Source organism: Salvelinus alpinus, chromosome 26 (genome assembly GCF_045679555.1).
Source record: "Salvelinus alpinus chromosome 26, SLU_Salpinus.1, whole genome shotgun sequence".
Classification (NCBI taxonomy): domain Eukaryota; kingdom Metazoa; phylum Chordata; class Actinopteri; order Salmoniformes; family Salmonidae; genus Salvelinus; species Salvelinus alpinus.
In genome coordinates this window covers 44,339,337-44,357,880 of record NC_092111.1, presented here as the reverse complement: position 1 = coordinate 44,357,880, position 18,544 = coordinate 44,339,337, and the positions used below count along the sequence as shown (strand labels likewise).

General features: G+C 48.2%; 1 protein-coding gene across 1 annotated transcript in view; it reads right to left on the bottom strand.

Annotated features, from left to right (window-relative positions):
• LOC139555342 (CUB and sushi domain-containing protein 2-like) overlaps positions 1 to 18,544 on the bottom strand; it is a 993,500-nt gene that overhangs the window by 116,575 nt on the left and 858,381 nt on the right. Inside the window, exons 56-58 of the mRNA XM_071369058.1 lie at positions 15,416 to 15,589; positions 6,341 to 6,529; positions 1,438 to 1,611 (exon numbers count right to left, since the gene is read on the bottom strand). Coding sequence (XP_071225159.1) covers positions 1,438 to 1,611; positions 6,341 to 6,529; positions 15,416 to 15,589 — 537 coding nt within the window. The remainder of the gene's footprint in view (positions 1 to 1,437; positions 1,612 to 6,340; positions 6,530 to 15,415; positions 15,590 to 18,544) is intronic.

The window sequence follows — 18,544 nt, the reverse complement described above, 5'->3', positions numbered from 1 at the left end:
TGAGACCCACACATCTCCTATAGACAGCTCTGAGACCCACACATCTCCTATAGACAACTCTGAGACCCACACATCTCCTCATATAGACAGCTCTGAGACCCACACATCTCCTATAGACAACTCTGAGACCCACACATCTCCTCATATAAACAGCTCTGAGACCCACACATCTCCTATAGACAACTCTGAGACCCACACATCTCATATAGACAGCTCTGAGACCCACACATCTCATATAGACAGCTCTGAGACCCACACATCTCCTATAGACAACTCTGAGATCCACACATCTCATATAGAGAGCTCTGAGACCCACACATCTCATATAGACAGCTCTGAGACCCACACATCTCCTATAGACAACTCTGAGACCCACACATCTCCTCATATTGACAGCTCTGAGACCCACACATCTCCTATAGACAACTCTGAGACCCACACATCTCCTCATATTGACGGCTCTGAGACCTACACATCTCATATTGACGGCTCTGAGACCCACACATCTCCTCATATAGACAGCTCTGAGACCCACACATCTCCTATAGACAACTCTGAGACCTACACATCTCATATTGACGGCTCTGAGACCTACACATCTCATATTGACAGCTCTGAGACCCACACATCTCATATAGACAACTCTGAGACCCACACATCTCCTCATATTGACAGCTCTGAGACCCACACATCTCATATAGACAGCTCTGAGACCCACACATCTCATATAGACAGCTCTGAGACCCACACATCTCCTCATATAGACAGCTCTGAGACCCACACATCTCCTCATATTGACAGCTCTGAGACCCACACATCTCATATAGACAGCTCTGAGACCCACACATCTCATATAGACAGCTCTGAGACCTACACATCTCATATTGACGGCTCTGAGACCCACACATCTCCTCATATAGACAGCTCTGAGACCCACACATCTCCTCATATAGACAGCTCTGAGACCTACACATCTCATATAGACAGCTCTGAGATCCACACATCTCATATAGACAGCTCTGAGATCCACACATCTCATTTAGACAACTCTGAGGCCCACACATCTCCTCACATAGACAGGAGCATTGTGATAGTTACTTGATCTGTACTTTGCTATATTCTACTATTATTGTCAGACCTTCTGTTACTACTAACAGATTGGTTCCATTCCAGACACTTCAGCCTCCCATTGTGAGGGTGTGTGTGTGTGTGTGTGTGTGTGTGTGTGTGTGTGTGTGTGTGTGTGTGTGTGTGTGTGTGTGTGTGTGTGTGTGTGTGTGTGTGCGTGTGCGTTGGGAGTGTGTGTGTGTGTGTGTGTGTGTGTGTGTGTGTGTGTGTGTGTGTGTGTGTGTGTGTGCGTGCGTGCGTGCGTGCGTGCCTGCGTGCGTGCGTGTGTGTGTGTGTGCGTGCTAATGTGTGTGTGTGTGTGTTCCATACCAGAGCAGTGTGGTAATGAGCCGCTCCACTGTCCATCCAGCTGACAGGTGCGTGTTGTGTTACCGATCACCGTCCTCTGTCCAATACAGCTGAACCGAATCACCGAACCCACCGTCCGACGGTCACCAGAGATCTGGGCGTACGGGGGCATGCTGGGACGGTCGCACAACACCACTAACCAACCACAGGAGAGGAGAGAGAGAAATGGACCAATCAGAAGAGAACATAGAAAGATGCTGACCAATGTTACAATTTCTGTTCTGACTTGTTATATTTTCTAATAAATATACCTAGTTTACCTGTTCTTCCTGAACAAGTCTAGTAAATATACCTAGTTTACCTGTTCTTCCAGAACAAGTCTATTAAATATACCTGGTTTACCTGTTCTTCCAGAACAAGTCTAGTAAATATACCTAGTTTACCTGTTCTTCCAGAACCAGTCTAGTAAATATACCTAGTTGTCACGCCCTGGCCTTAGTATTCTTTGTTTTCTTAATTATTTTGGTTAGGTCAGGGTGTGACATGGGGAATGTATGTGGTTTTTGTAGTGTCTAGGGTGGTTGTAAGGTTTAGGGGGTTTATTAGAGTAGTTGGGTTTATGTTTAGTATAGTAGTCTAGCTGTGTCTATGGTTGAGTGTAGGTATCTAGGAAAGTCTATGGTTGCCTGAATTGGGTCTCAATTAGAGACAGCTGGTTATTGTTGTCTCTGATTTGGAGCCATATTTAAGGCAACCATAGGCTTTAGCTGTTTGTGGGGAATTGTCTATGTTGAACGTTTGTAGCCTGTGTGTGTGTGTGTGTGTGTGTGTGTGTGTGTGTGTGTGTGTGTGTGTGTGTGTGTGTGTGTGTGTGTGTGTGTGTGTGTGTGTGTGTGTGTGTGTGTGTGTGTGTGTGTGTGTGTGTGTGTGTGTGTGTGTGTGTGTGCACTACGTTTATAGCTTCACGGTCGTTTGTTGTTTTTGTATAGTTTGTAATAGTGTTTCGTTTCATGTTCATCTTCGTAGTAAAATAAAAGAAGATGGCTTATTTTCCACATGCTGCGTTTTGGTCCGTCTCTCCTCCACACGATCGTGACAGAATTCCCCACCAACATCGGATCAAGCAGCGTGTGCAACAACAACAGGACCCACCTACACAGGACTATTGGAATTGGGAGGAAATTCTGGACCGCGAAGTACCAGGAGAATATAACCGCCCCAAAGCTGAGCTGGAGGCAGCGAAAGCAGAGAGGCGGAGATATGAGGAGGCAGCAAGGAAACAAGGCTGGAAGCCCGTAAGTCAAACCCAAAAAATTCTTGGGGGGGGGGATCTCGGGTAGTTTAGTTGGGTCAGTCGGGAGACGTGAGCCAACTCCTCCTGCTTACCGTAAGGAGCCGGTGAGGGCGGATTTGGAGGAGAGTGACGCAGAGACAGTAAAGGAGTTAATGGAGAAATTGGAGGAGAGAGTTATGAGGGATGTATTGGTTTGGTGCATGCAGCACGGCATCCGTCCGAATGAACGTGTTGGTGATTTAATGTCACCGGGAACAGCTCTCCATACTCGTCCTGAGGTGCGTGCTAGCCGTCTGGTTAAGACAGTGCCTACAGCACGCACAAAGCCTCCTGTGCGTCTCCAGAGTCCTGTGCGTCCTGTTACTGCTCCTTGCACTAGCCCTGTGGTGTGTGTTCCCAGCCCAGTACCACCAGTGCTGACACCACGCACCAGGCTTCCAGTGCGTATCCAGAGCCCTGTTCCTCCTCCACGCACTCTCCCTGTGGTGCGTGTCTCCAGCCCAGTGCCTCCAGTCCCGGCACCACGCACCAAGCCTCCTGTGCGTCTCCAGAGCCCTGTACGCACTGATCCTTCTCCCCGCACTCGTCCTGAGGTGCGTGTCCTCAGCCCGGTACCACCAGTTCTGGTACCACGCACCAGTCCTATAGTGCACCTTGAGAACTCAGTGTGCCCTGTTGTTGTTCCCCGCACTAGCCTGAAGGTGCGTGTCCTTAGCCCGGTACCTCCAGTTCCGGCACCACGCACCAGGCCTACAGTGCGTCTCAGCCGGCCAGAGTCTGCCGTCTGCCCAACGGTGCCTGAACTGCCCGTCTGCCAAGCGGCGCCTGAACTGCCCGTCTGCCAAGCGGCGCCTGAACTGCCCGTCTGCCAAGCGGCGCCTGAACTGCCCGTCTGCCCAACGGCGCCTGAACTGCCCGTCTGCCCAACGCCGTCTGAACTGTCCGTCTGCCAAGCGCCGCATGAACTGCCCGTCTGTATTGAGCCTTCAAAGCCGCCCGTCTGCCATGAGCCTGCAAAGCCGCCTGTCTGCCATGAGCCTACAGAGCCGTCCGCCAGACAGGAGCCGCTAGAGCCTTCCGCCAGACAGGAGCCGCTAGAGCCTTCCGCCAGAACGGATCAGCCAGAGCCTTCCGCCAGACCGGATCAGCCAGAGCCTTCCGCCAGACCGGATCAGCCAGAGCCTTCCGCCAGACCGGATCAGCCAGAGCCTTCCGCCAGACCGGATCAGCCAGAGCCTTCCGCCAGACCGGATCAGCCAGAGCCTTCCGCCAGACCGGATCAGCCAGAGCCTTCCGCCAGACCGGATCAGCCAGAGCCTTCCGCCAGAACGGATCAGCCAGAGCCTTCCGCCAGCCATGACCAGCCAGAGCCATCAGCGAGCCATGACCAGCCAGAGCCGTCAGCGAGCCATGACCAGCCAGAGCCGTCAGCGAGCCATGACCAGCCAGAGCCGTCAGCGAGCCATGACCAGCCAGAGCCGTCAGCGAGCCATGACCAGCCAGAGCCGTCAGCGAGCCATGACCAGCCAGAGCCGTCAGCGAGCCATGACCAGCCAGAGCCGCCAACCAGACAGGATCTGCCAGAGCCGCCAACCAGACAGGATCTGCCAGAGCCGCCAACCAGACAGGATCTGCCAGAGCCGCCAACCAGACAGGATCTGCCAGAGCCGCCAACCAGACAGGATCTGCCAGTACCGCCAACCAGACAGGATCTGCCAGAGCCGCCAGCCAGCCATTAGCGTCCAGAGCCATCAGCCAGCCATGAGCGTCCAGAGCCATCAGCCAGCCATGAGCAGCCAGATCCGTCAGCCAGCCATGAGCAGCCAGATCCGTCAGCCAGCCATGAGCCGTCCAGCCAGGATCCGCCAGAGCCGTCCAGCCAGGATCCGCCAGAGCCGTCATCCAGCCAGGATCCGTCCCTCAGTCCGGAGCTGCCGTCCCTCAGTCCGGAGCTGCCCCTTATCCTGGTGCTGCCCCTTAGTCCGGAGCTGCCCCTTATCCTGGTGCTGCCCCTTATCCTGGTGCTGCCCCTTATCCTGGTGCTGCCCCTTAATCCAGTGCTGCCCCTTAGTCCGGTGCTGCCCCTTAGTCCGGTGCTGCCCCTTAGTCCGGTGCTGCCCCTTAGTCCGGTGCTGCCCCTTAGTCCGGTGCTGCCCCTTAGTCCGGTGCTGCCCCTTAGTCCGGTGCTGCCCCTTAGTCCGGTGCTGCCTCTTAGTCTGGTGCTGCCCCTTAGTCCGGTGCTGCCCCTTAATCCGGTGCTGCCCCTTAGTCTGGTGCTGCCCCTTATCCCGGTGCTGCCCCTTAATCCGGTGCTGCCCCTTAGTCCGGTGCTGCCCCTTATCCCGGTGCTGCCCCTTAATCCGGTGCTGCCTCTTAGTCTGGTGCTGCCCCTTAGTCCGGTGCTGCCCCTTATCCCGGTGCTGCCCCTTAGTCCGGTGCTGCCCCTTAGTCCGGTGCTGCCCCTTAGTCCGGTGCTGCCCCTTAGTCCGGTGCTGCCCCTTAATCCAGTGGGGTTAATGTGGAGGGTGGCCATTTGGAGGAGGCTACGAAAGCGGGTAGTGACTATGGTGGGGTGGGGACCACGACCAGTGCCGGAGCCGCCGCCGTGGACGGAAGCCCACCCAGACCCTCCCCTAGACTATGTGCTGGTGCGCCCGGAGTTCGCACCTTAAGGGGGGGGTTATGTCACGCCCTGGCCTTAGTATTCTTTGTTTTCTTAATTATTTTGGTTAGGTCAGGGTGTGACATGGGGAATGTATGTGGTTTTTGTAGTGTCTAGGGTGGTTGTAAGGTTTAGGGGGTTTATTAGAGTAGTTGGGTTTATGTTTAGTATAGTAGTCTAGCTGTGTCTATGGTTGAGTGTAGGTATCTAGGAAAGTCTATGGTTGCCTGAATTGGGTCTCAATTAGAGACAGCTGGTTATTGTTGTCTCTGATTGGGAGCCATATTTAAGGCGACCATAGGCTTTAGCTGTTTGTGGGGAATTGTCTATGTTGAACGTTTGTAGCGTGTGTGTGTGTGTGTGTGTGTGTGTGTGTGTGTGTGTGTGTGTGTGTGTGTGTGTGTGTGTGTGTGTGTGTGTGTGTGTGTGTGTGTGTGTGTGTGTGTGTGTGTGTGTGTGTGTGTGTGTGTGTGTGTGTGTGTGTGTGTGTGCACTACGTTTATAGCTTCACGGTCGTTTGTTGTTTTTGTATAGTTTGTAATAGTGTTTCGTTTCATGTTCATCTTCGTAGTAAAATAAAAGAAGATGGCTTATTTTCCACATGCTGCGTTTTGGTCCGTCTCTCCTCCACACGATCGTGACACTAGTTTACCTGTTCTTCCAGAACAAGTCTAGTAAATATACCTAGTTTACCTGTTCTTCCAGGTATAATCAATTTAATTACAGTAACCAACTTCCTATAGTTCTCCTGAAGTAAGGCCTTCTGGGAAAGAACATCAAACAATGGCTGTGTTTGTGTGCAGCCCTTACAGGAGCACTGGGGCACATAGCGGTGCTATTTTAAACCGCAAGTGTGTGTGTGTGTTAAAATCACATGGTGTGTGTGTGTTAAAATCCCACGGTGTGTGTGTGTTTAAATCCCATAGTGTGTGTGTTAAAATCCCACGGTGTGAGCGTCTGGTACTCACACAGACACTTGGGCAGTGATCGGTCCCAGGTGCCGTCTCCCTGGCAGGACAGAGTGCTGGTTCCCAGTAGGTAGTAACCAGGGTTACAGCGGTAGGACACGGCGGTCTGGAAGCTGTAAGGAGCAGGGCCTTCAGACAACACCTGTCTGTCGCTGTCCTCTACATGACCTGGCTCTGTGCAGTTCACAACTAGAGGACAAAGTGAGGAAGAGTGGAGGGGGCAAATAGGGAGAGCGTTAAAAGAAGAGCTGGTGTGTGTGTATACAAGCAGGAACAAGCACACACACACACACACACACACACACACACACACACACACACACACAGCACATACTTCAACATACTGTGCACATGCAGATTACATTTCCATATGCTAAAATACAGTACATATGCTGTATAACATACAATGACGTAGCAAGTGAAGCTGTTTACACATTTAATTTCTGGGAGGAAATTAGCCACCATCAATTCCTCCACCCATCCTTTCTCCTCCCAAAACACCCATTCATCCATCCATCCATCCATCCCACCGACCCACCCACCCACCTACCTACCCACCCACCTACCTACCTACCTACCTACCTACCTACCTACCTACCTACCTACCTACCTACCTACCTACCTACCTACCTACCTACCTACCTACCTACCTACCTGGAGGGAGAGAGGGAGAGAGGAAGAGAGGGAAGAGAGAGGGGGAGGGAGAGATGGGGGATGGAGGGAGAGAGGGAGAGAGGGAGAGGGAGAGGGAGAGAGATGGCAGGAACACCTCTGGGAAACACAAACACTGTTGTCAGTTTAACACCGGAGGGAGGGATGGATCATGAGAGAACACAGGACCACTGAGAACGACAGACAACAGACAGAGGAAGGGAGGGAGGGAGGCAGTGAAGGAGGGAGGGAGGAGAGAGGAAGGGAGGAGGGGGAGGGATGGAGGGAGAGAGGAGGGGAGGAGGGGGAGGGATGGAGGGATAGGCAGAGAGACAGAGGCAGAGGTACCAAGGGAGAGACAGAGGCAGAGGTACCAAGGGAGAGACAGAGGCAGAGGTACCAAGGGAGAGACAGAGGCAGAGGTACCAAGGGAGAGACAGAGGCAGAGGTACCAAGGGAGAGACAGAGGGAGAGGTACCAAGGGAGAGACAGAGGCAGAGGTACCAAGGGAGAGACAGAGGCAGAGGTACCAAGGGAGAGACAGAGGCAGAGGTACCAAGGGAGAGACAGAGGCAGAGGTACCAAGGGAGAGACAGAGTGGGTGGAGACAGAGTGGAGAGGAGAAGAGGAGGGGGTGGAGACAGAGTGGAGAGGAGGGGGTGGAGACAGAGTGGAGAGGAGGGGGTGGAGACAGAGTAGAGAGGAGAGAGGTATGGTGGGTGTCAGGGTCACAGCTGTCTGACACCACTGTCTGGATGGAAGTGTGTGGGGTTGATGAGTTCAATATTCATGTGGAGAAGTCCACAGACACTCTCCAAAAGGCTTTCGAAGCCACCATCGACTCAGTGGGTTTTGTCCAACATGTCTTGGAATCTACGTAATGCAACAATCATACCCTGGATCTAGCTTCCAGTTGGCTCAATCATCCCCCTTCCTGTCCTCTGTTATCATTCCCCAGGTCGTTGTCGTAAATGAGAATGTGTTCAGTTAATTTACCTGGTGAGGGTTGAATTTAATTTAAATAAGAAATAGTTGTGTTTTGGTAAAATGTTCTGTAAATGTTTTTCCTCATATTCCTGGACTATCGCTCATTTTATTCTGTTTGCTTCCGTAAATCCCAGCTCTGTGGAGTGTACAGCTTAAAGTGGTCCTATGGACAGATACTCCAATCTCTGCTGTGGAGCTTTGCAGCTCCTTCAGGGTTATCTTTGGTCTTTTCGTTGCCTCTTAGATTAATACCCTCCTTGCCTGGTCTGTGAGTTTTGGTGGGTGGCCCTCTCTTGACAGGTTTGTTGTGGTGCCATATTCTTTCCGTGTTTTTAATAATGGTATTAATTGGTGCTCCGTGGGATGTTCAAAATATCAGATATTTTTTTATAACCCAACCCTGATCTGTACATCTCCACAACTTTGTCCCTGGCCTGTTTTGGAGAGCTCCTTGGTCTTCATGGTGCCGCTTGCTTGGTGGTGTTGCAGACTCTGGGGCCTTTCAGAACAGGTGAATACAGTATATACTGAGATCATGTGACACTTAGATTGCACACAGGTTGACTTAATTTAATGAATTATGTGACTTCTGAATGTAATTGGTTTCACCAGCTCTTATTCGGGGGCTTCATATTAAAGGGGTGAATACATATGCACGCGCCACTTTTCCATTCAAATTATTTAAACTTTTTTGAAATGTTTTATTTTATTTTTTTAATATTTTTTTTTCATTTCACTTCAACAATTTAGACTATTTTGTGTATGTCCAATACATGAAATCCAAATAAAAATCAATTTAAATTACAGGTTGTAATGCAACAAAATAGGAAAACGCCAGTGGGGGATGAATACTTTTGCACGGCACTGTACATGTTGAAGAGGGTGGGGCTTAAGCTGCATCCCTGTCTCACCCCACTGCCCTGTGGAAAGAAATGTGTGTGTTTTTTGCCATTTTTAATCGCACACTCCTTGTTTGTCTACATGGATTTGATAATGTTGTATGTCAGGCTTCAAGACGGGTCACCCCAGCTCTTCTCTCTGTCATGGAGGCACTCCACACTGCCAAAGCAGTTGACTCTCTCTCCTCTGTTCTCATCCTCCCAGATCTGCTGCTTCGACACTGTGAACCGTTAGATTCTCTTCTCTCAGGGCTGGGCGTCTCAGGTTCTGAACACTTTTGGATTGGATCCTACCTGACAGGCCACTCCTACCAGGTGACGTGGAGAGGATCTGTGTCATGTGTTGTCATGTGGTGTCGATGCCATGCTATGTTGTTGTCTTAGGCCACTCGTTATGTGTTGTTGTGGTGGCTCTCTTGTCATGATGTGTGTTTTGTCCTATATTAAAATGTTGAATCCCAGCCCCTGTCCCTGCTGGAGGCCTTTTGCCTTTTGGTAGACCGTCATTGTAAATAAGAAATTGTTAAGAAGAACTGCCTAGTTAAATAATGGTTAAAAAATAAAAAAAAAAGTTGGTGCTCTCATGCATGCTTCAGTGTTGTTTGCAGTAGGATTTTATCTTAGTCCTGTATTAATGTTCTGCTGAAGGTCATAACAGAGATTTCTTATTAGTGTCCAGATTAATGTCCCGCTCCTTGAAAGTAGCACATCTACCCTTTAGCTCAGTGTGGATGTTGCCTGTGTTCCATGGCTTTTGGTTGGGATACGTATGTAGGGTCATTGATGCACTTAATGATGAAGCCGTTTTATAAAGTTTTATAGTCCCTGGACACTAGGAGCACTGCTTCTGAATAACAATTTTAATGTTTTCTTATGGGCTTAAACCTTGGGATCGCACAACAGCTGTTATTGACAAATAGACACAGACCGCCACCCCTTATCTTACCGGAGGCAGCTGTTCTGTCGTGCTGTTGAACGTTGTCCATGTCGTCGTTCAGCCACGACTCGGTGAAACATAAGATATTACATTTTTGAATGTCCCCTTGGTAGGGTAGTCTCAAACGGAGCTCTTCCCGTCTTTAACCCTCCTGTTGTGTTCGTTTCATTCATTAATTCTGTGTTCAGCGGTCCAAAATGACCGTCCCCATTATAGCTGATTATAAATCCATAATAATACATATATTATCGCCTAATGTTGTGTTAGATCTTTTTATCAACTAAGTTCTTGTAAATATTACACATTTTTTAACTTCTATTTGCTGTTTATGGCCTGTAGAACTCATTGACCTGAGCTCATACAACTAGTTTTTGAGTTAAAAAAAGCATAATGTGTGGATTATTTTGACTATAACAAATACTCAGATGAAACATATTGTGCTATTTATCACAGATTACTTTGTGTCAACGTTTACTCTCTCCTCCTCACCAGTATCACGATCAAAGATATGATCAAGTGTGTGTGTGTGTGTGTGTGTGTGTGTGTGTGTGTGTGTGTGTGTGTGTGTGTGTGTGTGTGTGTGTGCGTGTGTGTGTGTGTGTGTGTGTGTGTGTGCTCAAACACACATGAATATGGGGGTCTGGGAGAGGAAGTGTGTCCATCTGATGAATGGGCATGTGCCTGAACTCAATTTTATACAGTAATTGTAGTCTCACCTATTCATTTCTAATGACCGGAAACGTAACAGGTGAACAAAAGTTAAACAAAACACCCAAAATGTAATGAAAATCATCTAAATGTATGTTGTGTGTTCAGATGCAAATGGAACCTTATGACAATCAGATTAAATGAACTACATTATCTCAGAGAGAAAACGTGTAAATGGGTCCAATTTGACCGGAAGACAGCAGGAGGGTTCATACAGCACGCTGGCCAATAGAACAGATGGTAGAGGGAAGTTACCGGATCTGTGTCTCCTCTCCAATGACGGGGCGTTTGGGTTCCGGAAGCAGCACTAAATCTTTCTCCTTTAGTGTAATATTACTGTTTATGTGACTGCTAAATAAATGTCTGTGTATAATATTAATGAACTCCTTTGTATGCCAATGCCTTTAAAAGCTTCTTCACTTCCACGGCCAAAACAGATACATCATCCTCAACACAACACTAAATCACCCACAAATAGCTGGTACAATATACTTATTATATATATATTTTTAAATGCTGAACTTTAGAGCATATTATTTGCAACCTGAGGTGGTAATCATCATTTATATACTCTATACGTATCACTGTTTAGCATAACATAGCATAAGGGTTCCGATTAGGCTTCACATTGACTACATATTGTCTAGGGACTGCCCTATGAGCAAGGGGCTGGAGAAACGTTGATATTAAAAAAAAAAACGTATGGGGGTCTCTTGAGCAAACAGAGAAAAGAGAGAGGATGATAGACAGAGACAGAGACAGAGACAGAGACAGAGACAGAGACAGAGACAGAGACAGAGAGAGAGAGAGAGGATGGAGGAGGAGAGGAGCAGAAGTGATTAATCTCATCCCCTGGCGTCTCACCAGAACATCGCCCACCTAGCTAACTTGTGAACGTGTGATTTTCCCTCTTCTCTGTTTCACAGGCAGATGCAAAAGCCTGTGTCACTCACACACACACACACACACACACACACACACACACACACACACACACACACACACACACACACACACACACACACACACACACACACACACACACACACACACACACACACACACACACACACACTTGTTTGCTCAAAAGGAGGTTGTGTCATGTCATCGCTACGATAGTCATGTCTGTCACATCGGTGATGAGCGTGCCATCTCTCTCTATCTGCTCTCTCTCTCAATTCAATTGAGCTAACGTAGGCTAATGCGGTTAGCATGAGGTTGTAAGTAACAAGACATTTCCCAAAACTTAATTTGTTAATCTAACTGCACTGTCCAATTTACAGTAGCTATTAAAGTGAAAGAATACCATGCTATTGTTTGAGGAGAATGCAGAATTTTGAACATGAAAAGTTATTAATAAACAAATTAGGCACATTGGGCAGTCTTGATACAAATTTTGAACATAATATGCAATGGTTCATTGGATCAGTCTAAAACTTAGCACATACACTGCTGCCATCTAATGGACAAAATCACAATTGCAGCTGGGCTGGAATAATACATTATGGCCCTTCCCTTCATTATATTATCTTTTGATCTATTGTGTTATATTCTACTACATTCCCTTCACATTTCCATAAAATTGAAAAAGTGTTTCCTTTCAAATTATACCAATAATATGCATATCCTTGCTTCAGGGCCTGACCTACAGGCAGTTAGATTTGGGTATGTCATTTCAGGAAAACATTTAAAAAAAGAGGTGGATCCTAAAGAGATTAATTAAGGGCTTTATTGGCATGGGAAACATATGTTTACATTGCCAATAAAGCAAGTGAAAGAGATAATAAACAAAAAGTGAAATAAACAATAAAAATGAACAGTAAACATTACACTCACAAAAGTTCCAAAATAGCCAGAATAGAAAGCGCAGTGGGAGGCCCCGGTGCACAACTGAGCAAGAGGACAAGTACATTAGAGTGTCTAGTTTGAGAAACAGACGCCTCACAAGTCCTCAACTGGCAGCTTCATTAAATAGTACCCGCAAAACACCAGTCTCAACGTCAACAGTGAAGAGGCGACTCCGGGATGCTGGCCGTCTAGGCAGAGTTCCTCTGTCCAGTGTCTGTGTTCTTTTGCCCATTTTGATATTTTCTTTTTTTGGCCAGTCTGAGATATGGCTTTATCTTTGCAACTCTGCCTATAACTTCCATATAACTCAGAGATAGTCTGTAGACCAATGCAGCAGCAGGCCTATAACTCAGAGATAGTCTGTAGACCAATGCAGCAGCAGGCCTATAACTCAGAGATAGTCTGTAGACCAATGCAGCAGCAGGCCTATAACTCAGAGATAGTCTATAGACCAATGCAGTAGCAGGCCTATAACTCAGAGATAGTCTATAGACCAATGCAGCAGCAGGCCTATAACTCAGAGATAGTCTGTAGACCAATGCAGCAGCAGGCCTATAACTCAGAGATAGTCTGTAGACCAATGCAGCAGCAGGCCTATGACTCAGAGATAGTCTGTAGACCAATGCAGCAGCAGGCCTATAACTCAGAGATAGTCTGTAGACCAATGCAGCAGCAGGCCTATAACTCAGAGATAGTCTATAGACCAATGCAGCAGCAGGCCTATAACTCAGAGATAGTCTGTAGACCAATGCAGCAGCAGGCCTATAACTCAGAGATAGTCTGTAGACCAATGCAGCAGCAGGCCTATAACTCAGAGATAGTCTATAGACCAATGCAGCAGCAGGCCTATAACTCAGAGATAGTCTGTAGACCAATGCAGCAGCAGGCCTATAACTCAGAGATAGTCTGTAGACCAATGCAGCAGCAGGCCTATAACTCAGAGATAGTCTGTAGACCAATGCAGCAGCAGGCCTATAACTCAGAGATAGTCTGTAGACCAATGCAGCAGCAGGCCTATAACTCAGAGATAGTCTATAGACCAATGCAGCAGCAGGCCTATAACTCAGAGATAGTCTGTAGACCAATGCAGCAGCAGGCCTATAACTCAGAGATAGTCTATAGACCAATGCAGCAGCAGGCCTATAACTCAGAGATAGTCTATAGACCAATGCAGCAGCAGGCCTATAACTCAGAGATAGTCTATAGACCAATGCAGCAGCAGGCCTATAACTTCCAAATGTCAACTAAGACAAAATAGGCTGCATAAAGCCGACAAATTAAAACGGGTTATTTCATGAATGTCTCTCCTCAGCTTGCTGTAATGGGAGATTTATCAAATAAACAATCAAATGGCATTCAAATCACACAATGAGACAATAACAATGCTAGAATTGGTAAGAGAGAGCTGTGCCATTCTGGAGAGAGACTCTCTTATATCTTCACAACACACCCCTGCTCTGCTGAGCCATTCTGCAGAGAGACTGACCTATATCTGCACCTCTCCCCTTCTTCCTGTCTCAACATTTGAATTTATATTCAAGCCACATTATCTTCAAACATATTTAACTGACAGCCGCATCTCAGTAATCATCTAGGCCTGTTGTCACTCGGCTGCCAAAGCAAGCCTAGGCCGACTAGCTTGTGATATGAAACAATACACAGCTATTATTATTTTTTAAATAAGCTAACGATCATTGATTCCTCTGTGGCTAAATCATGTTGATCTTGAAGGATTTCATGTATTTCTGTAGAGACAGGAGTAATTATATCATTTTAGCTAATGTATTTAAATGTACTTTCTTATAGAACCCACCACTATGACAGTCAAAGGCACAGTCCTAGTTGTTGCTTCTAAGTTTCTAACAGATATTTTAACCTCTGTCACGTATGGAACCGCTATAAGGTGTTCTGTTTAGAATGGTGTTATCCCAGGTGTTCTGTTTAGAATGGTGTTATCCCAGGTGTTCTGTCTAGAATGGTGTTATCCAGGTGTTCTGTCTAGAATGGTGTTATCCCAGGTGTTCTGTCTAGAATGGTGTTATCCCAGGTGTTCTGTCTAGAATGGTGTTATCCCAGGTGTTCTGTTTAGAATGGTGTTATCCCAGGTGTTCTGTCTAGAATGGTGTTATCCCAGGTGTTCTGTCTAGAATGGTGTTATCCCAGGTGTTCTGTTTAGAATGGTGTTATCCCAGGTGTTCTGTCTAGAATGGTGTTATCCCAGGTGTTCTGTTTAGAATGGTGTTATCCCAGGTGTTCTGTTTAGAATGGTGTTATCCCAGGTGTTCTGTTTAGAATGGTGTTATCCCAGGTGTTCTGTTTAGAATGGTGTTATCCCAGGTGTTCTGTCTAGAATGGTGTTATCCCAGGTGTTCTGTCTAGAATGGTGTTATCCGGCAAATTGCATTTTGGCCAATGTTTGAAAGTGATGTTTTAATTGGCTGGTTCATTACAGGAGTAGCATGTTGTGTTCAGGTGAATTAATTTAAAGGTGATTTCTGTGACTCTGAGCACAGTGGCTGGACGACCTAATGGATTCAGCACCTAATACGTATCGGTCCGGTAAATTCAAATCTTACCGGTCACGTTGTCCGGGTCAAATCTTCCTAACGGAAACCCCGAATCACACACATCCACTCCCATTGAACAAGTCGTAAAAAAAGACCCACCCACACACACACACACACACACACACACACACACACACACACACACACACACACACACACACACACACACACACACACACACACACACACACACACACACACACACACACAGCTACGCACACACATATACACAGCTACACATCTACACACACACACAACTACACACACACACACACAACTACACAACTACACAAACATATACACAGCTACACAACTACACACACACACACAACTACACAAACAAACATACACAACTACACACAGCTACACACACACATACACAGCCACACACACACAGTTACCCCCCCCACACACACACACACACACACACACACACACATCCACAGCCACACACACTTCTCGGCCCCCAGACTCTTACTTCTACACTTGGGTAGGGTGTTGCTCCACTGTCCGTTGGACTGGCAGTGAGACTCCGCAGCCCCCAGCAGGATGTACCCAGAGTGGCACAGGAAGCGCACCACGTTGTTCAGGTTGAACTGTGTTCCCTGGGTAACGCCAAAGGTAGGGTTGCCCGGGTGACCGCATGTGATTGCTGCGGACATAAATAAGACACACATATCCATCACTATCAAAGACCAGGCCTGAAATCAACTTTCAACACTACGCAAAAACACATACGTTTTCCAATGCTATTCCACCTTAGCCAGTAGAAGCCATAGCATATAGGACGACCCAAGACTACAAGCCCCATATAGGACGACCCAAGACTACAAGCCCCCTATAGGTAGACCCAAGACTACAAGCCCCTATAGGTAGACCCAAGACTACAAGCCCCTATAGGTAGACCCAAGACTACAAGCCCCATATAGGTAGACCCAAGACTACAAGCCCCATATAGGACGACCCAAGACTACAAGCCCCCTGTAGGTAGACCCAAGACTACAAGCCCCTATAGGTAGACCCAAGACTACACGCCCCTGTAGGACGACCCAAGATACAAGCCCCATATAGGATGACCCAAGACTACAAGCCCCCTATAGGACGACCCAAGACTACAAGCCCCCTATAGGACGACCCAAGAATACAAGCCCCCTATAGGACGACCCAAGACTACAAGCCCCCTATAAGACAACCCAAGAATACAAGCCCCCTATAGGATGACCCAAGACTACAAGCCCCTATAGGACGACCCAAGACTACAAGCCCCCTATAGGATGACCTAAGACTACAAGCCCCTATAGGACGACCCAAGACTACAAGCCCCCTATAGGATGACCCAAGACTACAAGCCCCTATAGGACGACCCAAGACTACAAGCCCCCTATAGGATGACCCAAGACTACAAGCCCCTATAGGACGACCCAAGACTACAAGCCCCATATAGGACGACCCAAGACTACAAGCCCCTGTAGGTAGACCCAAGACTACAAGCCCCCTATAGGTAGACCCACGACTACAAGCCCCTGTAGGTAGACCCAAGACTACAAGCCCCCTATAGGACAACCCAAGACTACAAGCCCCTATAGGTAGACCCAAGACTACAAGCCCCTATAGGTAGACCCAAGACTACAAGCCCCCTATAGGTAGACCCACGACTACAAGCCCCTGTAGGTAGACCCAAGACTACAAGCCCCCTATAGGTAGACCCACGACTACAAGCCCCTATAGGTAGACCCACGACTACAAGCCCCTATAGGACGACCCAAGACTACAAGCCCCTGTAGGTAGACCCAAGACTACAAGCCCCTGTAGGTAGACCCAAGACTACAAGCCCCTGTAGGTAGACCCAAAATTACAAGTCCCTGTAGGTAGACCCAAGACTACAAGCCCCTGTAGGTAGACCCAAGACTACAAGCCCCTGTAGGTAGACCCAAGACTACAAGCCCCATATAGGACGACCCAAGACTACAAGCCCCCTATAGGTAGACCCAAGACTACAAGCCCCATATAGGTAGACCCAAGACTACAAGCCCCATATAGGACGACCCAAGACTACAAGCCCCCTATAGGTAGACCCAAGACTACAAGCCCCCTATAGGTCGACCCAAGACTACAAGCCCCCTATAAGACAACCCAAGAATACAAGCCCCCTATAGGTAGACCCAAGACTACAAGCCCCCTATAGGACGACCCAAGACTACAAGCCCCTGTAGGTAGACCCAAGACTACAAGCCCCTGTAAGTAGACCCAAGACTACAAGCCCCCTATAGGTAGACCCAAGACTACAAGCCCCCTATAGGACGACCCAAGACTACAAGTCCCTGTAGGTAGACCCAAGACTACAAGCCCCTGTAGGTAGACCCAAGACTACAAGCCCCCTATAGGACGACCCAAGACTACAAGCCCCTGTAGGACGACCCAAGACTACAAGCCCCATATAGGACGACCCAAGACTACAAGCCCTTACTGGACGACCCAAGACTACAAGCCCCCTATAGGTAGACCCAAGACTACAAGCCCCATATAGGACGACCCAAGACTACAAGCCCCCTATAGGTAGACCCAAGACTACAAGCCCCCTATAGGTAGACCCAAGACTACAAGCCCCCTATAAGACAACCCAAGAATACAAGCCCCCTATAGGACGACCCAAGACTACAAGCCCCTATAGGACGACCCAAGACTACAAACCCCCTATAGGACGACCCAAGACTACAAGCCCCTATAGGTAGACCCAAGACTACAAGCCCCCTATAGGACGACCCAAGACTACAAGCCCCTATAGGTAGACCCAAGACTACAAGCCCCCTATAGGTAGACCCAAGACTACAAGCCCCCTATAGGACGACCCAAGACTACAAGCCCCTGTAGATAGACCCAAGACTACAAGCCCCCTATAGGACGACCCAAGACTACAAGCCCCTGTAGATAGACCCAAGACTACAAGCCCCCTATAGGACGACCCAAGACTACAAGCCCTTACTGGACGACCCAAGACTACAAGCCCCCTATAGGTAGACCCAAGACTACAAGCCTCCTATAGGTAGACCCAAGACTACAAGCCTCCTATAGGTAGACCCAAGACTACAAGCCCCATATAGGACGACCCAAGACTACAAGCCCCCTATAGGTAGACCCAAGACTACAAGCCTCCTATAGGTAGACCCAAGACTACAAGCCTCCTATAGGTAGACCCAAGACTACAAGCCCCATATAGGACGACCCAAGACTACAAGCCCCTATAGGTAGACCCAAGACTACAAGCCTCCTATTAGTAGACCCAAGACTACAAGCCCCTATAGGTAGACCCAAGACTACAAGCCCCTATAGGTAGACCCAAGCCTACAAGCCTCCTATAGGTAGACCCAAGACTACAAGCCCCTATAGGTAGACCCAAGACTACAAGCCCCTATAGGTAGACCCAAGACCACAAGCCCCTATAGGTAGACCCAAGACTACAAGCCCCTATAGGTAGACCCAAGACTACAAGCCCCATATAGGTAGACTCAAGACTACAAGCCACTGTAGGTAGACCCAAGACTACAAGCCCCCTATAGGACGACCCAAGACTACAAGCCCCCTATAGGACGACCCAAGACTACAAGCC